This window comes from Anas acuta, chromosome 13 (genome assembly GCF_963932015.1).
Source record: "Anas acuta chromosome 13, bAnaAcu1.1, whole genome shotgun sequence".
Lineage (NCBI taxonomy): Eukaryota > Metazoa > Chordata > Aves > Anseriformes > Anatidae > Anas > Anas acuta.
Genome location: NC_088991.1, coordinates 7,043,312 through 7,067,288, shown reverse-complemented (window position 1 = coordinate 7,067,288; position 23,977 = coordinate 7,043,312). Strand labels below are relative to the sequence as shown.

Sequence of the window (23,977 nt, the reverse complement as noted above, 5' to 3'; positions counted from 1 at the left end):
TCCAGAGCAGATGGTGTGTCTGCCTTTGGGGAGAACATGAAGTATTTTTTCTGCACAATGTGTATCTTTTTTTTCCCCCAAATATATATTTTTTTCTTATCAATTTTTACGTTTTGTTGTAATATAAAAGTTTCTAAAACACAGTTTGTTACTGTCAGGAAATTGTTACCTTAGTTTTGCAAAACCTCAGTCTCTCATAACCTTATTGTTTATATTATTTTTAAAGCAAAGTAAATTGATTTAAAACTGAACTCGATACCCCACTTTAAGATGATGGTCTAACATTTCCAGTGCGAAGCAGAACATCAGGTTATTTTCATCATTCTCTTCTGTGTTGTTTTGTTTTGTTTTGTTTTGTTTTTAATGCATATGTCTGTGAAAGCAAACAGCTTAGGTTTTCCTATTTCCTTCCTTCTTTATGGGGCAGCTTTAGTTTGGATGAAGGTCTCTTGTGACATACAGCAATGCTTCCTGTTCACGAGTGCTGTAAACCGCGATTTTCTGTGCAAATTGCATAAGGGATGTTCAGCTGAACTGAGGGAATTGTTTGCTGTGGTTTTGCAAAGACCTAGGTGTACTGTACTAGCTGAATGCATAAGGAATTTGACTCCAGTAAACTCCTGAACTTAAATCATGCCATGAACAGAGTAGCAGCCTGTAGGTATTTCTACAGGGCCACAGCTCCTTCTCGTAGGGCTGGGAGGATTGTTTTCAGAGTTAAACCACAAGATACCAGAAACTGGGAAGAGTGGATTGAAAGAAATGGACAACATGCATATGCTTCACCTTGCTTTACTCTTCAAGAGAATTTCTAAACGTTACAAGTAAATAAATAGTTACGTGATGGATGAATATGAGTCCATTTGAGAGATGTAATTTAACTTCAGTTCCATATATTCTTTCGGTTTTCTTTGGTGTTCCTGTATCTTCAGTTCTGGAGCAGTTTCTTCTGTGCAACTCCATGCTATATTGCTATTGTTAATTTTTGGACTGCTCATGTGACAGTTCTTTGCTATCGGCTGTTGCTAACCTGTCTTTGTTCTTCAGGCTGCCACAAGGAGCTCCTCAGAAATGCATAAAGAATGTATCCATGGCCACTTTGTTGTTTGTATTTTTCAATGCGAGGTGCTGATGAGAGGCTCTTCTTTCCCCTATCTTTCCTTTGGATCAGCTTCCCCACATGGCTTTGGAGATGCTCCTGCCACTTGCTTGAGTGGTCCTCAGCCCCTTGAGGTATCCCTTAGCTGAGCTTTCACAGAATGTTAGGGATTGGAAGGGACCTTGAAAGATCATCTAATCCAATCCCCCTGCTAGAGCAGGAACACCTAGATCAGGTCACACAGAAATGCCTCCAGGTGGGTTTTGAATGTCTCCAAAGAAGGAGACCACAACGCCCTTGGGCAGCCTGTTGCAGTGCTCTGTCACCTCACCATGAAAAAGTTTTGTCTTGTATTTAAGCGGAACCTCTATTGCACCGTCTGTCAAAAACGTGGCCATGTGTCACCCTGCCTCACTTTGTCAATAGTAACTGCAAGTAAATGTGTGGTGGTGGTGATCTCTGCAGATGTGGCACTGAGGTGAAGGCTGGTTGTGAGCTCTGCCTCATGTTACGTGCCTTACCACAGCTGTCTTCTGAAGGTGCTCATAAAGCCCTTCATCCCCAAAGCATCTTGACTTTGCAGCCAACAGGGAAGAAAAGCTGAGTCCCTTTGGGTTTCTCAGTTGGTGAAAGACGAGTATGTGGCCAGGTATTTCAAAAACAGAAAAGAAACCAAAAATCCCAACCCTTAAACCTCGGTGTTAACTGCTTGTGCAAGTGGCTAGCACTGTCAGAAATGTGTCATTTTCGAAGGAGGTTCGTTGCCTCAGGTTGTTCTTCCTGGAAGAACTCCCTAAATGGGTCTTATTCTCTCAAGCGTATGTGTTGTTGTTTTTTAATGTTTTCTTAGCCATACCAAGTACTACGTGAGAGCGTGGCTGAGTAGTCTGTGTACCCAGTTAGTCAAACATGTTGATGCAGATCCTACAATTGCCTCAGGAAGCAGGGGTACCTGAGCTACCAGGGCCACAGTTGCCCCCCTCTGTGTTGGCCATGTTCATGCCCTGAAGGCGTTACCATCTCTGCCTTCAGTGGCTGTGCCATTCTGCAGTGTGCCTGTGTGCCGAGGCATCTTCCTAGAGCATTCAAGGTCATAACAGGGGCAGTGGGTGGTGGTGGGCTGCGTGGGCTATTGTGCAGCAGAAATGTGAACTGGCACTATGGGAAGGAGGAATTGCTGCCTGTGGTACCTGCTGGGCCAGCCGTGGTCTCACAACTTGAGATCTGTGCTGCTAAGCGATGGTCTCGTGAAAACACCTGCTGAGTCCTGAAATGGGGTGGAGGAGCCCCTGAGGAGCAGGCTTGCCCTCTCACCAGGAGTTATGCATGGGACAGAGCAAAGATACGTCCACAGGGAGGGAGCAGCTCTGGTGTCTGTTTGTGCTTTGTCCCCAAGCTGTCCTGCCACTTCTCTCTCTAACTTCCTGCCCCCCTTGATCCCACGCTGTGGAATTTGCACCTTCCCCCCCATCAGGACTAAGGCACCCCAAATGTTTCTTTGTATGAGAGTCTCCATGGTCCAGGGCCACAAAGGCTGGGCAGGGGTAACAAGGTGGCTCTGGAGCACTCCTGCCACCCTATTGTCCATGGAATTACAGCACCGTGCTGGGGACTGGCTGCACCTCTCAGCCCAGACCTACTGTTACCTCTTCCCGAGTGTCTGGCCCTCCCTCTCTGGGGTGACCCCAAGGGCTCTGGGGAAGGTGATCAAGGAAAGAAGTAACCAGCATCTATACAAGGTGTCAGGAGGGGTCCTGCAGCCTGGTGGGAGAGAGGCTGGGGAGAATAAATTCACCTGGACAGGAAAAAAGAGGAGGCTGTAAGGACACCAAAGTTCTTCCCCATGGCTTTTTGTGCTGTGCAGACCCAGGGTCTTCACAGGCCCATGGTTCTGTTCACAGCGGCCTCAATTTATGTTTGCTGCATCCTTCCTCCCTGCTGCAGTATCCACAACCTGCCCTGTACCATGCTCTGCCCTTGGCCGTGTCCTGCCCTTGGTTCTACTCTCAGCCTGTCCCCAGCAGCCTGCTCTCCTCAGATTGCTATTTGACAGAGGAAGTCTTTACCCTTCCCTGTTTGCTCGCAGCTTTGTTTTTTCCAGCTCACGTGGCAGGAGAGGTGGCTTGCGGCCCTTTGTGTAAAGGGATCAGTTTCCTTGTTTCCTTGGCCTCACGGGAAGAGGCTGCCCTCGGTCTGGCAGTGACCCTGCGGAAAGGAAGGCCTGTGAGCTGTGCCACCTCTGCATCCCGTGAGGGTTGTACAGTTGTTACTGCTTGTTCTCCTTCGTTAGTGCTTGGGTCAAAGCAGGGCATCGTCTCTGCTCAGGTCTTTGGTGCTTGGCTGGAGGTGCCCACCTCCCGATGTGCCATCACAGCAGCACTGCTGGACAGGGAGGAGCGACTGGGGTACGATCCTAGTGCCAGAGTGGACTGTGGCCTTTGAGCAGGTCTCACGGTCATCCTGCAGGAGATGTTAGAAAGGCCAACGACAGCGTGGGCAGCCCTGGGGCAGAAGATGCTGAAGAAACCTGTGCAGGGGCTGCTGTGCTGCCAGTGGGGCAGGGAGCCAGGGGAGCATGAGCGGGCTGTTTGTGAGAGCAGCGTCAGCCTGGCCTTGCTCGGGCTTCCTGCCCAGGTGCTCTCTGCTCTCCCTCCTGCTCCAGGGTTGTCTGGAAACGTGGCTGAAGGGGAGGGACCTGCGTGGGCACAGCGGGTGCTGTGAGTACACCAGTCCCTTCCAGCAGGCAGCTGCACAGCAGAGCTCTGCTCCTCGGCCCGCGACACCGCTGCACCCAGTGCTCTCACCGCACTACCTGGAGAGTGAGGGGCTGCGCCTGCTGCTGCTTGCTCGCTGAGCTGTACGTACCAAGAAGTAACAGGTGAGGGATGCTCTAGGATCGTGGTGGAGACACACAACCTTCAGGCTGTGCCCCACAGTGGCCAGATATGGCTAACTCGGCACTGGGAACCATCCTGGCTGTTCTGGCCTCGCTCATCATCACTGCCAACGTACTGGTGGCCATCGTCCTTCTTCGCCTTATCCAGAAGAGCGGCTACAAGGGACACTATTTTGTCCTTAATCTCGCTGTCGCAGATGCCATGGTTGGCTTCACGGTCACGGGTCTGGTCATGGATGAGTTTTCTGAGCCTTTTTATCCACCTCAGATCTTCTGTGTCCTGCGAATGGCTTTTATGACTTCCTCTTCTGCTGCTTCTATCCTGTCCTTGACTCTGGTTGCGTGTGACAGGCACTTGGCAATCAGAAAGCCTTTCCACTATCTCCAGTTGGTCACGGGCTTGAGGGTTGGGTTGCGCCTGGTGGGGCTCTGGCTGCTTGCCGCTATCATTGGCTTCCTCCCAGTGTTTGTCCCAATCTTTCAGAAGATCTCTGACCAGGAAAAGTGTTCCTTCTTTGGAGTCTTCCAACCCACCTACATGCTCAGTGTCTCCTGCATCGGCTTCTTTCCAGCACTGTTTCTCTTCATTTACCTCTACTGTGACATGTTGAAAATTGCCTCTGTGCATGTGCAGCATATCCGTGAAGTAGAACACGCGGGGCTGGCAGGGAGCTGCCCCCCACCCCACACCACTAGTGACATGAAGGCCTTGCGCACTGTGGCTATCCTCATCGGGTGCTTCGCGCTGTCCTGGTTGCCATTCTTCATCGCCAGCATCGTGCAAACTGTGTGTACCAACTGCTTAACCTACAAAGTCATCGAGAGCTACCTCTGGCTTCTGGGACTGTGTAACTCCCTCCTGAACCCCCTGCTCTACTCCTGCTGGCAGAAGGATGTGCGGCTGCAGTTCTCCCAGCTAGCTGCCGGTGTAAAGAGGAGAGTCCTCCTTCACTTGGGCAATCGCCACCGTTTCCCTGGCAGAGGCACCAAATCCCTTCCTACCGTGTCCTGCTTGCGGCTCCAGGACTGACGTGGTAAGGAGTAGCAATCACTGGCTTTCTGGGTTATCTCCTCCGCCACAACCATGAACTTGGGGGCCGCCAGCTGTGGAGGAGATCTTGGACAGGGTGGGACAGGACTGGATGCTAATTCCCAGACACCAGCGTGGCCAGCATGGCTGGTTTTGCAGCAGCTCCAGGGCAGCCCAAATTGCAGGTGCACAGCGTGTGTTAAATTTTGCTTGGAGAGCACTCAGCAAGAACAGCCTCGTGTCTGCTGGGACCAAGCCCTTGGCACCCACTCCACAGGCCGAGATCCTTCACCTTTTGCTGTCTAGGTTCCCCAGTCCATACCTGGGGTCCTTCTGCATTCCCCTCTGCCTGCAGAGTCAGCTGTCAGGGTCAGGTCCCCCGGCACCTGGGGCAGGGCTGCTCTCACTGTGTTGGCTTTGTCACCCTTGGCCAGATGCAGTAGAGATTGGGAGATGTGTGCACATCTGTCCAGGACCACATGTGCTCCCAATCACTGCCCTACTTAAACCAAACTCAAAATCCTACAGATGCAGTCAGGGCTATCCCCCAAACCTGTCCCCTGACTGCAATCAATCCTGCATCTGGAGAGGTGGCAGGCTCATCCCTCCCCCAGGCTGCACCCGCCCCAGGCAGAGGTGAGGGGTATGGGCCTGGGGTCTCTGCTGTGGTGCAGAGGATGCAGTCAGGGCTCTGCTGTTCTTCAGCAGCAGCTGTACCTGCACCAGAGCAAGTGCTGAACAACCCCAGGCACTACATGCCTGGGAGAAGTGCAGGGCAGCACAGGTTGTGCTGTCACTGTTTGGCTTGAGCTGTAAAGTGAGTTAATGAGTAACCACCTGAATGCTGTGCTGTAACAAAGGAGCAGGAAGAAGACCTTGGAGACAGGGGAAACCCTGTGCAGAAGGGCTGCTTTGTCCCACCAAGGCTGTAGGATTGGTAATGGGACTGCAAAGGTGCCTCTATACTGACTCACAAGGCGGGTGCACACAGCATTTGTGCGTGTTGTCTCACACTGTGGTGATGGCCAGACTGCTGGCCCTGCCAGAGGCAGGTAACATTTAATTGCTTTTTGTTAAATCACATCCATTTAATCCACATAGTAAAAATTTTTCCCTTAAAACTGGTTTCTTAGCTAAGAACTCACTCTTCATCTGAAGATGAGGATGCTACGCATAAAATAGCAGTTGCTTCTACCTCTGTCACTTGCTCTTCTAGTAGATATGAAGGCTCAAGGCCATATCCTGTATGCGTGCAGAACCGGCCTTGGTTCTGAGGCCATCCCCATACCAGAGGAAGAGAAAAAAATAAAAGTGCTCTATTAAAAACAAACAAAAATCAGTGGGCACTCTGTGGCACTCCTCTCTCTGCCTGGGAAAGGCCTGAGACCAAACAGCATTAATCAGATCCTGTGCTAGGAGAAGAGCCTGAGATAAGGCTCGTGTAGGATAGACCTGGCTCTGTGTGTGTGAACTGGTGCCTTGCAGGTGGATCTAGTGGGTGGATCCAGTCTGACTCAGTTCTGGGGATCAGTGCATCATCTGTCTGCGTGATATGTTTGCTGTGTGAGCTCCAACAGCTGTTGCTTTGCAAAGCTGACCTGTCCTTGCTGAGCATCTGACGATGCTGAAGCCATCCTCTGCCTCCCTCATGCGTGCTTCACATGCGAATCCCCACTGTGAATGGAGATGCTTTGCAAGCAGGCCTCTTGCTGCTTTCCAAGCTTGCTGACTGCTGCATCCACTGCTGTTCTGCTGCCCACAGTGGGCCCAGCCACAGATAGCGTTTGTGCCTGGCACAGAAGATCTGGAACAGGCGGCTCTCATGCTGGGTGCCCAGCAGCAGTACCCCTGGATATGTGGACCTGCAGCCACCAGGGAGCCCCTGTCTGCTGCTGGGATTACAAGCTCCAACCACCTCCTCGGTGCCAGAAACGCTGCAGAGACCCAGGGTGGTGGCTGGATGGGGAGATAACGCCCTTCTGCTGATTGTGGGGCTGGAGAATGTAGTCACGCTGGAAACAGAGCATCTAGCAGAGGATCCCTCGCTGTGCCCTGGCGCTGACCTGCCTGTCCTCCCTCTCCTTGTGCCTGGGCTGGAGGTGTTGCCCTCAGGAGACACCTCAGGACCTGATGGGGCCGTTTGTGGTGTGAGACCGTGCCTGCCTCCACACAACCATCCAGGTTGGAAGAGACCCCAAGACCGCATAGCCCAACCTCTGCCCTAACGCTACCAAGCCCTGCACCAAACCACAGCGCTATCCCGCGTCCCAGAGAGCGCCTGTCCCCAGCTCTGCCTCACGGTGACCGGGCACCGAGCCCTGGGCGTGCGGGGAGGCTGAGGGGTGAGGGGGGCCCGGCACCATGGGGAAGGGGGCGAGGAGCGGCTCCCCTGCCCGCTGTCCCCCCGCCTGGATGAAGCCCGTGCCTGCGCTATAAATAAATAAATAAACAAACAAATAAATAAATAAGTTTATTAAGTTTATAAGTTTATTAATTAATGACGAAGAGGAGGAGGAGGAGGAGGAGGAAGGGGGGAGGCGCCTCCATCCCCGCCCCTCCGGTGGCGCAGCCGCCATGGGGCCGGGCCTGGCCCCTCAGAGCCGCCCGCGGATTCCGCCGCTATCCCGGCGTGCCGTGCGCGGGCGGCCCCTCCCCGCCCCCTAGCGACGCGGCAGCCAATGGGAGGCCTGGGAGAGCCGCGCGGAGGGGCCGCGGCGCGGATGTTCGCTGAGGGCGGCCGCGGAGGGGCCGGGCGAGGGCCGGGGCCGGGAGCGGGACCGGGACCGGGACCGGGAGCGGGATCAGGGCAGGGATCGGGAACAGGATCGGGAACAGGATCGGGGCCGGGCGGTGAGTAAATGCGGTCAGGGCCGGGCCGGGAGCGCGGGGCCGTGTCCCTGGCGGCGGGCGGGCGGCCTGCGCTGCGTCCGGGCCCGAGTCAGGCCTCGGGAGGGCCCCGGAGGCAGCCGGGGGGGGCTGTGGGGGCGCTGGGGGCGGCTTTAGGACCCGGTCCCGGCCGGTTCGGGCGCGGCTGCGGGGCGCAAACGCGTCCCCAGCGGCACGGAGCGCCCCGCCCCACGCAGCGCCAGGAGGCCGGCATGTACAGCTGGGTACATGTACACAGACGGCTGCACAGGTGTTGATTTGGTTCTTCACGCATTATACTCCAGCTTTATGCTTCTGTGCTTCTTGCTGTCTTATTTGTTTTACTCCTATTTTGGTACATACCTCAAGGTCCATCTATTAGCAGCATACACTCAGATCATGGTGCACATAAATGCTTTTGTCCTTTAATGCCGTGCTTCTTACACGAACACGTCAGTCCTTGGATAGATTGCTCGTTACTCCACATATTTTGGTCATTTTTATCTCCCCTGTACTTGTGCAGCTGCAGGAGGTGAGCACCACGTTTTCCTGACCTGCAGAGCGTTGCTGCACAGCAGTGCAATGACAGGTAAAATGCGAAGGCGACCTGAGACAGCTGTTTGTCCAGTAAACCTGAATTCCTTGCCTGCTACTCCAGCTTTTCATCACTTATCAGGGAGTATAATGATAAGATGAGCATAATGACTTTAAACTAAAAGTGGATAGGTTTAGATTAGGTATGAGGAGAAAAAAATACTGTGATGGTGATGAAGCCCTGGCACAGGTTGTCCAGAGGAGCTGTGGGTGCCCCATCTCTGGCAGTGCCCAAGGCCAGGCTGCATGGGGACTGGAGCAACCTGGACTGGGGGCAGGGGGTTGGAACTGGGTGATCTTTAAGGTCCCTTCCATCCCAAGCTGTTCAGTGATTCTATCTCCTGCCGTCTCTGGAAGCTGAGGAGTTGTTTCCTCTGTTTCTTGTTATTACATTTGGGGCACTCAGTGATATCTAACTGCAAAGCTCTCTGTGTTAAGTTGTTGAAAGCTCCGTCTGAGCCACTGTAAGGTCAGGTTTCTTAGCTTAAGGTCATGTTTTTGGTATCAGTGACTTCAGCTCGTAGAAGGGGTGAAGTTCAATCTCCAAGTAATTTCAAAGATAAGGTGTTGCTAGAGAGGCATTCTGAATACCTTCCAAAGATGGTGTGAGATTTCTCACCTAATCCCCAACTTTTCTGCTGACATTCTTCCAGTGCCAACGTGTTCATCCCAAAGCAGCGTTCTCCTACAACACCCACCTGCTCTGCTCTCAGCTGAGACTGCAGTTCTGGTCCTCGTGCTGGTGCTGTAGCTGTCCCGTGGCCTCTGGTCTGCTTCTATCTCTGCAGATGCCTTGTTTGGGGAGCAGCAGCCATCCCTATAGGCCAGGTTTGTGCAGGATTTGTGATGATCCTGGCTGCTGGCTCTGCTGGAAGCTGAGTGGCTGTTCTCCTGCAGAAGGGAAAACTCTGGGGAGATGTTACAGCAGCCTTCCAGTACCTAACGGGGAGCTACAAGAAAGCTGGAGAGGCACTCTATCAAGGATTGTGGCAGCAGGACAAGAGGTTATGGCTTTAAACTAAAAGAGGGCAGGTGTAGGTTAGGTATAAGGAAGACATTCTATGCTGTGAGTGTGGTGAGGCACTGGGACAGGTTGCTCAGAGAAGCTGTGGATGCCCCATCCCTGGAGGTGCTCAGGGGCAGGCTGGATGGGGCTTTGGCAGCCTGGGTTGGTGGGAGGTGTCCCTGCATTCCCTGCAGGGGGTTGGAGCTGGCTGGTCTGTAAGGTCCCTTCCAACCCAAACTGTTCTGAGTGTGAATTTTCCAGGGGAATTCACTCTCCTTCTCCACCCCAGTAGGTCTGTGTCAGAGGGTCAGTTATTCCTGCGTCCCTTCACTAGTAGAAACACGTTTCATCTGCTTGTGTGTATAATTCTGCAGAGGTGATAGAAATGTAAAGCTGCTCTTGACAGGGATGAGTCTCTGAGCCTTTCACAGTGGCATTTTAGATTGTGCAAGTGTGAGTTTGTGCGTTTGTGCAAAGGTGCAAGTATTAATTTCCCGAAATACTGGGAGTGAGGTTGGCAGGGTGGCTTCTGGAGAGCTTTGTATCCCAGCTGGACCATGAGCTGTCTGGGATTAGGCGTGTTCCTCTCCGTGGGCTGCAGCTACACGCTGCGCTCCTCCGCTTCCAGAGTGTAGCTGCACACTGCCTGGAAGTGCAGGTGTCAGCATGAAACAACTTCTGGATGCTGTGTCACGGGAAAGGTGGTTTGGCAGAATGATGTGGGCATCCTAAAAATACTCCTTGCTGTGAAATATTTGGAAATTTGTCACAGTGGTGAGGCCTTGTAGGCTTTGTGAGGACTGTTGAGGGCTTGCCACAGGGAAGCAAAGAGCAGGCGATGGTGGATGTACATGTGTAGGCACGTCGTGTTTCCCTTTGTGTCTTCTCTGTTTATGACAGGAAACAGAAAGCACGTCACACACAACTTGATCAAGCCTCCGTGCTTTTGCTGCTGTGTTGGCAGTGGTTTGTGAATACGTGCCACTTGAAAACACTGCAGGTGGACCTTCAGTGTTACGAATGTTGTGTCTTTGGAGGCAAAGAAGAGAGTAAGTCCTTACATCTCCTTTTTTACAGTGCCCTGCTACGATAAGCTTGCCTGAAGTTATTTCTTTTCCACTACAAGCTTCCAGAATCCAGAAGTGGGCTGTGTGCCTTTTATCTTCAAGGATTACCAGGACTTAATCTTTTGTGCAAAGGCAACTAACTTCAGGCATGCCGATGGGGTTCGTTTAGCTGCGTGCCAGTGCTTAGAGCATTGATGTATGAAATCCCTCGCGGATTCAGATTTATTACTGCTAATCAGTTCTCCAGCTGCTCTTTCACCTCCTTGCCCCACGCCCAAGAATCAGCCCATTGGTGTCAGTCACTGGAGACTGATGGTGACACATGCGGCTGCAGTTTGTAAACTGTCCTAACCTGGGCTCTTGATGCCTGGGCTGTCGTTGCCTGCTGGTGGGGAAGCGCAGCGCTGGTTTTACTGACCCACCTTCCTTCTGTGCTCAGTGGCGTTTGTGGGGCTGTACTAAGACAGGAGCCTTGTGTGGGAGCTGAACCATCCACCTTTCAAACAAACAGATAAGCAAACTGGAAGGGGCAGGAGAACTGGCTGAAACACTGAAGTATTATCAGTATCTTGCCATGTTCCTCGTGCAGTATGCAGGTACCGTGTGCGTTTCGTGGCATTCTCTTGAGTGTGCATTTCTCTGAGGCTGTCTGGATGAGAGTCGTTAGAATAAAGGATTATGTGGAACTGACAGGAGTAACTATCAAAAGCATGTTGGTCTCTTCAGTGTGCTTAGGCAGCTTCTCTATCAAGTGTGTGTCTGCTAAACTAATTGTTACAAAGCTCCAGCTGTTCACACAGGAGTACAGCAGAAAATTGTGCACAAGCCCAACAGTAGATTTTAAACCTGGGAACTATTTCAGAAAGCAAATGTTTGGTGTTGAAATGTGACTTCAAAGCCTCGGTATCTTGATTCTCTCCTTTCCTTTTCTTGTTGTTTTCTTTTCTCTGTGTTTTCTAATTGGTTACTGTCGGGGTTCCGTACTTTTTCTTCCCAAATTTATTTCTTTAGACGTGAAAACAAGTAGTATGTAAGCAGACGGGAGTTTGTATTCTGCAATTCTGTTTGTTTCTGGGTAAGAAAAGGGACCACTGCCCAGGTTGAGAAATACGTACTTCCAACATTTGCCAATGTTGGCAAAAGGTAGGTCCGTATTTATAGCAAAGCCTGCGTCAGCCCATTTCTGTTCTTCCTTCTTTATGCTGAGGCAAGTGGGAAGCTTGGTGAATGGTATAAACCATGTGGGCTTTCTAAGTGTGTGATTAAAATGCTTTTAGGTATATGAAGGTGTCAGGGTACTCATTACTACTTTTTTTTTGAGTTACAGGGGATGGATTTGTGCACCTGCTTTTCGTTAACTAGTTGGATGTCAAGACATTGGAGCGCCTAAACGGCGGTAGCATGAGGTTGCTGCTAGGGCGTGCGCCCTGGGTGAACTGCTCTGCCTCTAAAGCAGTGCTGGGCTTGTGCACAGAGCTTGTGCTGTCATTTAATCAAATGTTAGCGAATCCAGCAGGTAAGATTTTTGCAAAAATGTTGAAGTGGAAGCCCCGTTGAGGTACTGTTTTAAGGAATACAGTTTTAAAGCACACCCAGCTGTGCACAGTTGCGTTTTGGGTAGAATTGTTGCTGGCATTTCCAGCTGTCAGTAATAAGAATGATCTGTAAAACAATGCTTGTCAGTTCAAACGAAGTTGATTCTCTTTTTTTGCTGGTCATTAAGACCAATGGCCAAGTTCTGTTAGCAGGAACGACTGGTTGGAAAATGAAATCTTGTCGAGGGGCTGGCATGAGACCCAGTGAGGATAGATCATTCCGTTCATTTATGCCTGGAACATCATGATCTTCCCTATCTCTATTCAGGCTCCTTCTAAACGTGTGCTGTGAGAGCTGCAGCTTCCATCTGTGCATGTATTTGTGTCTGAGGGGATACGGATCGGAGCTAAGGCTGGATGTTAGTTCACAGACACAGTATAACAGGGAATTGCTCCTGAAAGTGGCTGCTGGGCACAGCATTCGCCTGTTGTAGGGTGAAAATTTTGGTATAACGAGGATTTCCCATAATGTGTAATTTCATTATGTGAGCAACAGAGAAATGGACTCCGAAGCACGCTGAAAATCTTCTCCCTGCCTTGGTTTGTTCTGGGAACAGAACCCGTGCTGCAGGAGCGCAGCGGCAGTGTGCTCACTGTGCTGCTTCTGTTCTCGCAAATATTGCCTCTGTTGCCTCTTGGCCTTTCTTCATTTTGGGGAAGCAAGTGACAGCTTTTCCAAGCTGGAAACTTGGGAACTTCTCAATATTTAGCGTGTTGTAACAGAAATACTGTCACTTGCTTCCCCAAAATGAAGAAAGGCCAAGAGGCTGCGCCTCGAGTGCTGCGTTCAGCTTTGGGTCCCTCAATACGACAAGGACACTGAGGTGCTGGAGTGTGTCCAGAGAAGGTCTATGAAGCTGGTGAAGGGTCTAGAGAACAAGTCAAGGAATGGTTGAGGGAACTGGGGCTGTGTAGTCTGGAGGAGTCTCAGGGGAGCCTGTATTGCTCTCTCCAACTGCCTCAGAGGAGTCTGGAGTGGGGCGTGGGGGTCAGTCTCTGCTCCAAAGCAACAAGTGATGGGACAAGAGGAAAAAGGTGCGCCAGGGGAGGTTTAGGTTGGATATTAGAAAAAAAAAATATCTCTGAAAGGGTTGTGAAGCGTCGGGAAAGGCTGCCCAGGGAAGTAGCTGAGTCACCGTCCCTGGAGGTATTCAGAAGCCCTGTAGATATGGTGCACAGGGACGTGGTGCAGGGGTAGACCTAACAGTGCTAGGATAAAGCTTGGATACGATGACCTTAGAGGCCTTTCCCAACCTCAGTGATTCTGTGATGCATCAGCTCCCGGCTTCTTCAGCTTCTGAATATTTCTGGCTTGTGGGATTCTTGTTGGAGTCTATTGAAAGAGGACAGTGGGCTTCTCTTCCAGAGCACTTGGACCACGTGGCAAGTAAGTTGTAAATGCAAAGGGTTAGCTTTCAAACCAAGGAAGTCCTTTCTTTCTATTTTCATCTTTTGAAGAGGTTTAGGCTGTGTGGAAGAGCACATACAACGAGAAGGGCAGCTCTAAAACAGTTTTGACATTGAGAAATAATTTGTTTGGCATAAAGCAATTAACTGGAGTGAGTTTTACAACAAGAGCGCAAACTTACGGAAATATTTTCAGACACAAAGCATGATTTGAAGCCATAACGTTTTTGCTCTTTAAATCTTAGCTCCTAATTCACAGTAAGGAATCTTTGCTGCCTCAGCACTGCCTCAAAGTGCATCCTATGCCTGTGAAATACCAGTTGGAAAAAAGGTTATAGAGAAGTCAGTCTCTTGTGCTGGAAATCTCTGAGCTATATACTACTTTTGGGTTTTATTCTTACTCTTGTCCCCTCGTTGTACTGGTATCGCCGTTTTATGATTGCTCTGTAAGACGTGTCAGCTGTTGTATGGCTTGAGGTTAAAAACAAACCAAAATCCTCCAGCGGGGGGAAAATGAGGATTTTAAACCTGACCTCTTCACTGATTTACTCCCGGTGTGGTCTCACAAATATTGCAGTGGCGTGACCTCAGCCATGGCTCGATGGGGCGGTGAATCTGGAGCTGAATTCCTGGTACCAGTGCCCCCTTAATCATGCCCTGTGGGGTTATCGCTGAGCATTAATCTGACACCATGAATTTGTGCTAGTGCAAAAAATGCTGCTGCATTCACGTCTGGGGATCATGTGTTGCATCTGTTACGGATCATATCAGATTATATTTAATGGGGAGCCCATAAATAATATTTTTTTTGGGAGTGGGCTATTCGTGAGATGTCTGGAGCAAGTCCATGGTCCGTTCTCCAAGGACTGTGGTGTCTCTGGTTGTCCTTATCATGCTTTTGTTGTGTTATGCCCACATTGCTCACAGCCAGCGCCTGGACCTTGATATTTGGAAATGTGTTTCGTTAGGTGATGCTGAGCTGGGTGCATCCTCATCTTTCAGACAGTCATTGAGTTCAAACTGAACTTCATTTGCTTCCCCCTTCCTCCCAAAAAGCAAACAAACAAAAAACCAAACAAAACCCACCTCCATTGAACTTTAATTCGTGTTACTGTTGCCTTTAGTCTCCCACCTACCCATCCTGCAGGGGTAGCCTGCTTGTGAAGGTGGGTTTAGGTCATTTTGTGAGCACGAGGTAGCCTGTGATAGCCAGGGATGAGCGACCTCATTCCTAACATCTTCCAGTGGCATGGGATGGTGTTTTGTTTGCTTGTTTCATGTCGTGTCTGTCTTCCCCCTTACAGAGACCACAGTGCTGTGGTGCCTGGTGCTAGCTGCTGGAGGCTTGCCCTTCACCAGGAGAGGGGGATTTCATTCTGTCAGTTCCTGCCTTCCTCTCCTTCCCTGCTTCAGGCCCTTTCTGCTTTGGCACGGGCTGCTAAGGAGCTCAGAGCTCTCCCTGCTTCGCTGACCACAGCTGTTGGACGCTGCTTCCTGCCCGGTGGTATGAGTGAGGTCAGTTTAGCTTCATATCGGTGTCTTACTCCATCTTCCAGTTTCGAGTGAATTCCCAAATTGTGAATCCTTTTGTCTTCACATTGGGAAAACCGAAAAGTTCAGCCATCATCCGTGTCTGCCTGAGCATTTATGTGATGCTGTCTGGCTATGGCTAAGCAATAGCCTCATTTGCTGTGTTTTTTTTAAACATCTGGCAGTTCTGCACTTGATCCAACTAAAACCTAGTGCTCAGGACTGAACGGGATACCTTGTTGGTGCCTTACAGCTTGGGTTTTAGAAAAATTGTTTAGGAGATGGTGCTGGGAACCTAATGCTGCCACAGGGGGTTTCCTTCTGGGGTGAGGGAAACCCCAATCTAGCATGATGGAAAAGACTGGGGCAGTGCCTGCGGTTGGTGTGGCGTACCTGGGGTGTTGTGTCCAGCTCTGCGAGGCACTTGTGGACGTAGAAGAGTGAGCCCAGTGAAGGGCCGTTAGATGGGATTGTAGATGTTAGTGAGGTATGAGAGCTGGGATTGTTTAACCTGGAGAAGAGGCTTGGGGTGGGGAAGATATCTCTTATCTCTTATCTCTTGATAAGAGAGGTAAATTATTATCTCTTGATAAGAGAGGTAAATTTCACAGTTGCTCTTTTTATTTTCTGACTATTTCTTTCCTGTGCACAGCCTCTCTATTTTTAACCTGCTGCATTCGTGATTTGTTTTCCTGAAGCCTTGTGACCTCCATGATATTTTGACTTTGGAGTATTGAAGAACCAGCATTGTAGGCATCTCGCATAGTCGTGTGTGACTATTGTTGGCTGGTGCCAGCTGAACAGTTCTTGTTTTCTTGGCTGCTTCTTGCATTCTCACCTTTCAGTAGCTAAGAGAAGAGCCCCCTTAGACTCTCTGTACCCACTCTCTTGTCTATTTACAGCCATACACAGCAACTGTATTTATTAACAAGTTCTTGGAAGTGGAATCCTCTAGAATAGAAGTCACGGCGCTGCCTGCAGCTTGCAGTGTGTCCGGGGAAAGGTTCGTATAAATGAAGCTGTTGCCATGTTTCAGCCTATCAGTGCACTGAGGCAGCATAATTGTCATCTTTGATACTCTTACAGTTTTGCTGGGTTCTCCCAGGAACATATGGCTTAGCAGAAATGCAGCTATTTTTATCACTTCATGTTAGTCCAGATTTTTTTTTCGCATTGCCTCTGCGTTCACAGTGAGTTTGCTGAGAAGAAGATAAATAAAACTGAATATTTTAGTGTCCCTTCAGTCTTGCATCCCTGCAAGTGCTAGATGAAACAAAAGGTGGAACGATGAACCCAGAGCTCAGTTAAGGGCAGTATACTTCTCTAAAACTTGCTGTGATTGTTTACAAAATACTTTTGTACTTTTTTTTTTTTTTGAGAAAAAGGCCATGGTAAAGAGGCAGAAAGGGTTAGGGACACATTCTTTAGGCACATAAATGACACATAGTTGACCATCACCTCATTTTTCTATAACAGATCTGTGGAGAGTGATAATTGAAGCTCAGAATTAGTCTGGAATGGTTGTAATGCCTTGAACTAGGAAACACACTGCAAGCTGCAAAGCAATATTTCTTCAATCACCTTTGGTACAAATTTGCATAATTAGCTTTTCTTCATGTATATAGTGGCTGGATGTGGTTTGTCTTTTTGTTCTGTTTCCTGATATCCCCTAGAGGGTTGTAGATGTTGATTAGGTATCCGTCCATACTGGAGGGTAGACGTCTTAGAAGTATGCACATAAATAACTGCACTGATGTTGGTGTCCTGTCTTGAACTGGGTGCTGTCCTCTGGATCTGGTGTTTGCATGCTCCGGGTGTGCAGGTGGAAGCTTGAGTGGGCAGAGAAACTGAAGCAGAGCCCTCTGTACGTGCAGCCTGATCTGAAGTAGCTGGTTGCCTGTTGGGGCTGTGTGAGCACAGGTAGAGACTTCAGCTGCGAGTCCCTGAAGCGCTTGGACATCTGTGGTGGATGGGGGGAAATGCACAAGCTGTCCCGCCAGCGAGCGTTTGCTTTCCTTCTGGCAGCTTTTGTTCTGCTCGATCATATTACTCTTCCTTAACTGTTGCTCCTTCTTCACGTGTAGCGTGGTAAACACAGCATTGGGTATTTCTTGGGAAAGCCAGACTCAGCACTGAAATAACTTGTCCTGCCTGGAAACGGGGATATTTGTGAGTGAGGAAAAACTCAAAACTTTCAGGAAGCACAACAAACATGATGTTGAGTGATCAGCAAAGTAATTTTTAAGTAGTATTCAGACTATTTGTTTCTTGGTATTTCAGAATGTTCTTTATGGCTAGAGAATATTTAAGAAGTTACCCTATTTTTAACACTTTATTCTGGTCTTTATGGGTCTGTACAGGCCTTGACATCTCCTTCAGCTGGGAACCATCCTGGAAAGCTGGGTAGTGTCCTCCAAGGATCATGGTGTAACTCAGCTTGTAAGGTGGATGATGGGCAGCTCAGTCTAAAATTGGCATCGTGTGCTATCAGAGTTTGTGTTTACAGTCAATTTTGTGTGTGGATCTAAGCCTGCCACGGTTCCATACTATGTGCTGTGTCAAGCACGTCTTAAATAGCTGTACAGCTTTTGCTCAGTACCCTCTCACTGCAAAGCAGAAGAGGAGGAATCAGTTCCCCTGATGGAGCTTTTAGGGTGGAGTGGAGGTTAGAGCAAGGGAAGGAGATGGGAGCTTTCTGTGGCACAGAAGCAGGCGAAGGAGGTCTCAATTGTTCACACCATCTTAACTGTTCTGGTTTTATATCTTACAGGGCCTGAAGGGTACCAGCTGTATCTGGGACTGTGCACTTCTTTTATTACTGTGATCCCGAAGCATCACAAACCATAACAACCGTATCTGAATGTGTTTTTGTCTTTCAGGCTTAAACCATCTGTCCTTTGATCCTGCCAGCAACAGCAAATCTTTGCAGTTCAGCAGCACGAGTGGTACACGGGTGTTGGAAAGCCCAACTGAGAATGGAAATGATCCGGGCAAGAAGAGGAAGAGAACAAACATTCCTCCAGGTGAGCTATGTAGCAGCTCAATATTTGGCAATGGACAAGATATCTGCTTAAGTGCAGACCAAAACCAGCTGCTGTGCTAAGATGTCAATGCAGAAATTGCTCTGCATTGGATAGATGGAAATAAAGTTGTGGTCTGGTGCTGTTTGCAGTCAGACCAGTGTTTGTGTTTCCATTCTTACATGGCTTTGAATCAGTCATCTTTAGTATTTCTGTGTAAAAATGAAAACAGTTTTGTATTTTTTTAAAACCATTGTGGAATCACTATACCTGTCCCAGTAGATGCTTTTTTTTTTTTTTTTTCTAATTCAACAATATCTCAGTATTAAAATCATGACTATAATGAAAAGTAGTCACTTAGAAGGCAGAACGGTCTGAATGAATGGAGACATTAATGGTTAAGAGAATGTAATAAAACCAAACTTGTTGAAGCTATTATTGTCTATTTAACACTTTCCCTTGTCTGTTTTGCCCTAAGACATCTCTTTTCAGCCAAAGTAAGGCTCCTTTTCCTTTTCAGAGTTATTAAAGAAGATAGCTTTCTCATCTTCTTGGAGACATTTTCTCCAATTGTAGAACAAGACATAGCTTTAATTTCAGTTTTGCAGTGCATAGTGTGATGTGTTATAAAATCATTACCTGCCTCTACTACCAAGAAGCTACGAACATCAGGAGTTCTTTGGAGGTGTGAAAGCCTGATTGTTCTGCTTTCGAGTTCAGTTAACATATTGATGGCATGTGAGTGTCTCTCACTCCAAATGTACCTTGCAGTTGCACACCTCTCCCAGGTGTGTTACATGCAGCAAGTGTGAGACCTGTCTAGTGTGTCAAAAAGAGAACTGGAGGGAATTTGCTTTTTCCCTCTGGAAAGGAGGTGATGGCTTCCACTTTCGTGCTATCAAATATATCTCAGGTGAAGTGAGACTTCGGTCAATTTGCAAGTACAGGTAATGTAGATGTAGCCAGTAGGACTGTCCCCTGTCCAAAAGCAGTCCTAAAGGACTGGCTCAAGTGGGTAGCATCAGGAATTCTTGTTCTTTTCATTATTTCTCTGGACCTTTTGCCTGTAAATAAAGAAGGACTTCTGGGTGATGTGAAGATTGGAGGCCCTCTTGGACGTAGCGATCACTAATTAATAGAGTTTTTGATCCTTGGAAACGTAAGGAGGAGGCTTAGCAAAGCTGCCACCTTGAACTTCCAGAGGGCCGACTTTGGCCTCTTTAGGAGACTGGTTGGCAGAGGCCCTTCTTCTTGCAGATAACTAGTGACAGCACTAGGGGAATGGCCTCAAGTTGGGCCAGGGGAGGTTCAGGTTGGAAATATGGAGACATTTCTTCTCAGAAAGAGCAGTCAGGCATTGGAATGGGTTGCCCAGGGAGGTGATGGAGTCACTTTATTGGATGTGGAGGGAAACAGGGTGACAAGACATGAGGCAAAGGCTGAGGTACTTACTGCCTTCTTTGCCTCAGTCTTTAGCAGCGAGACCAGTTGTTCTCTGGGTACTCAGCCCCCTGAGCTGGTAGATAGGGACAAGGAGCAGATTAAAGTCCTCATAATCCACGAGGAAATGGTTAGTGAACTAGTACAATAAACTTTTCTGTGCAAACAGAAAGAAAAGCATTTTGTCTTGGTGGTGGTACATGGAAGTAATCAGCTAAAGGCATGGTTGACCCCACTAAATCACTGCACATTTGAGTACTTAACATGAAGCCAGATATTTGTATAATGCTAATGGTTCCACCTGGTTCCCCAGGTAACTTTGCTAAATGTTGAGTAAATAACAGTGGAACTGCTGCTGCCAGAAACATTGTTCTCTGCTTCATTTCTCCTTTTAGAAGGGAAGATATGTCGTCAAATGGGAGTGGAAATACTCTCTGCCTGAGCAGACTGGCAATCTCCAAATTCAGTGCAATTATGGCAGTTTATGCCTGCTGAACATTTGTCCCTTCTTCATAAATTCTTATCTTTAATCAGTGTTCCTTCAAGGTCCCTTAGAGCTGTGCATTGTAACAGACAAAACGTAATTTGTGTGCTTTTGGAAGTCAGTTCTTCCATAGACTTGCTTCCCTGAAATGTCATCTACTTGATTTTTTTTTTCAGTTGGCCCTTTTCTATATGTTAGGGTCAAATCTATTTTTGTATGCTGATACCTCACAGCCTTCTTGAGTAATGTATGTCCAGCAGAAAATTTAAGATATGCACTGAGCTCTTCATCACCTTTTTTCTCTCAGCAGATAGTGGCAGAAATCTAAGCCTAGACTCCATTCCGATGGGTTTGCCAATGTCAGACCCAACTGCCTGGGCCACTGCGATGAACAATCTAGGGATGGCTCCCATGGGAATGACAGGACAGCCCCTCCTGCCTGGTACGTGAGTTATCCAGACTGTGTCCACCTTTTCTTTCAAACAAGTCTTTGGGAAGAACCTGTTTCACTTTAGTTAATGTTTTTTATATGCAGTAGGCATTTAATGCATTTCAAACACAGCTTATAATGTCTACAAGTGATTTATTCAAAGGTCAGTGTTTTAAAACTGATGCTTTTATGTCTTTTTCTCCTGCTCATGTACATGTGCCAAGTGAAAGTCAGTAGAAGTCTGTACTGGGAGTGTATACAAGTTTGAGGCCAGTTTTCCATTCCCTGATGTAAGAGTGGGGAAGGCTTTTGGTCTTCTGAGTAGTGTTCATCCTGATCCTTTTGAGAGAAGACCTTGGGATCAGGAGTTCTGCAGCCAGCACAAATGACTGAGAATGTTTTAGAAGGAGTACAATGTTTTTTCTGATCTGATTGCAAGAGCAGAATGCTCTGGTGAATGTGGATCAGTTCTCAAGCCTGATGATAGTTTGAGGTTTAGACCAGTCATATTTGTAGTATCTATATAAAAATAAAAAGAAGAGAGAGACAGTGGAAGCTTGAAATGCTGTGGACCATCTTTGTTTAAAGCCAGGTGAGATTAGAGTTTCAGGTCACAGTAAGAAAAAAAAAATGGTTAAAAATGCTTCAGAACTTACTAGCTTAGTACTGTTTCTACAGATGAAGTAAAGCATGTAGTTGGGAGATGCTTTGACAGGATTGCAGTATCTAAAATGAATACACAGCATCTTTCATGCCATCCAGGTAAAGCCAGTTTTGTATTAAAGATTACCAGTTTTCACCAAACAAAACAGCACCTGCCAGGCCTGTTTTCTGAACTCGTTAGAGTCCTTGAAGACTTTTTTCCTTCTTTTTTTATTTTTTTCTTACAAATGGAGCCTGACTCTTCTGATTTTGCTTCTTAAGCCTCTCAGGTGCTGGTCTGTAGCCACAGGCTTTGTTTCTTAACTGGAAGAGCAGACCTCTAGGCAAGATGGCAAGTTGTCCAGCATTTGAATCTTGCTGATTGAGCAATAAACAGTGGAGGTCGCCACAGATCCAAAGACCACAGGTTCCGTTTCCCTCTGTGTACACGCTTCCTACCTTTCTTTACAATGTGGTTGTTCACTACCCTGCCAGTTCTTTTTCTTCTGATAATCCTACCAATTCACACTTTTTAGGAAGCTGTAGGTCTAGCTTAATCAGAGAAACACCCGTCCTAGATTTCTTCTCCTTCCGATTCCTCAAGCTCCTCTGCTACTGTGTTCCTCCATTAAGGATTTTTTCTGGTTGGCATCAATGTCCATTACTGTCAACTGACCTTGAAGGAATAAAAAATTACCAGGACAATAGGAGACTGCATGCTCACATTGGTATGAAGAATTACAGAATATGAAGAAAAATAATTTAGAGGCTTACAAAAGCAGTAGCAGCGAATTCACTTGTCTGTTCTGGATATGTGGCAGGTAGCCCAGAGTAGGGCTGGGAGGAAGAGCCACCGTCCTTGCCAAGGATGGTGAGCAGGTGGCTGAAGCACACCATATTTTGCACCTTTTGCTGCCAGCTAGTGTGATTTCCCTGCAATAGCATTGTGAACCTTGCTTCCCAAAGACGGAAGACTTGGCTGTCATCAGTTCTGATGTTTAATGATACTTACACTCTATTCCTGTTTTGTTTTTCTTCGTTCAGTGTCTATTTTCTGCTGGCCAGCAGTGAAATACTCTTGATCTCATAGGTGTACGTATGCCAAACTGTGCAGAGATGACAAGCAGGACCTTTAGATTCTAACACATGGGCATTTCAGCAGCCTGCATTTTGCAGCAGATCACTGCTGCTCCCTATCCCCCATCCTCCCTGCTGCCTCAGCAGTGTGAGCTTTTGCCAGTCCTCCTCCTTGCAGATACTTTTTATGGGCAGTAGTGGGCAAGGGCCAGATTGTCCCTGCTGATGTTTCGGAGTACAGCTCCAAGAAAATAATGAGTTTCTTTGCCATTTCAACAATGATTTCTGTGGGAAGATACCAAAGCTGTGTTTATCATAGCACAAGCTGTGGAGGAGTGATGGGCTGTGGGCGTGTGCCAAAATGGCATGGCTTCATCTGTGCTTCTTAGTGGGGTACCTCAGGACCTGCTCCGTTACCTGCAGCATGGGCAGGGTGTGGTTGGGATAGGCAGTATTTGTGAGAAAGGTTCAAAACTTCACAGCTGGGATTGAGTTTGCTGGCATAGGTGTCACTTCTCTCCTTTTTGGCAACAAGCATCCCATTGTAAACCTTTGAAATCTGAAACAAGTATTGCTACTGCAAGCCTGTGAGCCAAACCCCAGCCCAAAGAACGCTTGCATGGAGGATTGCAGTAGAAGAAGCAAATCCTACCCCACGATAGCAGACATACAGGTATATCATTGATCATTCAGCCCCAGCCTAACCCTAGATCTGAAAGTTGTACCTTGCAATCTATTTCCTCTGTAAACTAATAACCAGTGTATGTTTCAGGGGAGTTGTGTGGCACCAGCATATGTGCTGATCCTTTTTTTAGACAAGTGAAAATACTGTTTAAAATAGCTGAAAACAGTGCTGTCTGCCTGGTCTTTTCAGCAGCATAATTTCTCAAATCTACATGGAAGTTTAAATACTAAAATTCTGTAACTTCAATGTCACACATTGCAAGCCAGGTATCACAGATTAGATACCTCATCGTTAAGTGATTGTGAATAAACCAGTATATCTCATAAGGATAAAATTCACATGTATCTTTAAATGCATTTTTTCCACAACTGGCGTCAGGAAAGTTTATTTTCCCTTCTCTGAAAAGTCTGTTTCATGGCAGAGGATTTGGGTTTGTACTATGACACTGTTCATGTGTGGTGTGAAATGGTGATGCTTGTACTGTAAATAAAATGTGTAGAAATGTAGCCCCAGATAAAATACTTCAAAATACAAAGGAAAATAAAATTCAGCTACCAAATTCAGACATCCCATTTGTACTCTAAAATCTGTCTTGCATTCAGATTATTGTTCAGCCAAAGCTTTTTCTAAGTAGTATTTGCGAAGAGAAGAGTACAAAGCTGCTTGCCTGCCTAATGGATGTGAATAGAATCTGAAACAATGCCAGCTTAGGATCAAAGGAGAGTGAGTGCTGCCTTGCACCACTCAGTTCTGCCTATTTGTAATTTTCATCTGTGCCTTGCAAAACAAATCTTATCTGCCTACATCTGAAAAAAGCAGGCAGATTCAGAGGTTCCGTAGTGCTCAGGATAATATATTCGGTGGTAGTGTTTTGTGGTATGTTTTGTGGTATTTTAGGGATTGCCTAGATCCTCGGAGTTTCTTCTGCTACAGAGAGAGGAATGGTGGTAGACAGTAGAGAAGATGATGTGCACCTGCAAGAGGAAATTATTCCTGAGATCTCAACCTGATAGTACCAGCTGGCCCTGGTGGTGTTGGTTGTCTTTACAGTTTAGCTGCTGACATTCTCAAACTTGTGAGCTTTCTTTCTAAGGAATTTATGTAAATGGT

At 47.8% G+C, this 23,977-nt stretch overlaps 2 protein-coding genes across 5 annotated transcripts in view; both read left to right on the top strand.

The window, feature by feature from the left end:
- The first annotated feature begins 1,008 nt into the window (after window positions 1-1,008).
- GPR119 (G protein-coupled receptor 119) lies at window positions 1,009-18,089 on the top strand. Its single transcript, XM_068697616.1, has 3 exons — window positions 1,009-7,875; window positions 14,864-15,074; window positions 17,969-18,089. The coding sequence occupies exon 1, from the start codon at window positions 4,045-4,047 to the stop codon at window positions 5,023-5,025; it is 981 nt and encodes a 326-aa protein (XP_068553717.1). The 5' UTR covers window positions 1,009-4,044; the 3' UTR covers window positions 5,026-7,875; window positions 14,864-15,074; window positions 17,969-18,089.
- Window positions 7,745-23,977, top strand: part of ENOX2 (ecto-NOX disulfide-thiol exchanger 2) — a 43,000-nt gene continuing 26,767 nt past the window's right edge. Inside the window, exons 1-3 of one of the 4 annotated variants that reach the window (XM_068697588.1) lie at window positions 7,745-7,875; window positions 17,969-18,112; window positions 20,344-20,475. In XM_068697588.1, coding sequence (XP_068553689.1) covers window positions 7,746-7,875; window positions 17,969-18,112; window positions 20,344-20,475 — 406 coding nt within the window. In that variant the 5' untranslated portion in view covers window position 7,745. Of the gene's footprint in view, window positions 7,876-10,925; window positions 11,154-17,968; window positions 18,113-20,340; window positions 20,476-23,977 lie in introns of those variants that run through there. The other 3 variants (XM_068697587.1, XM_068697590.1, XM_068697589.1) reach the window with 3 other exon arrangements.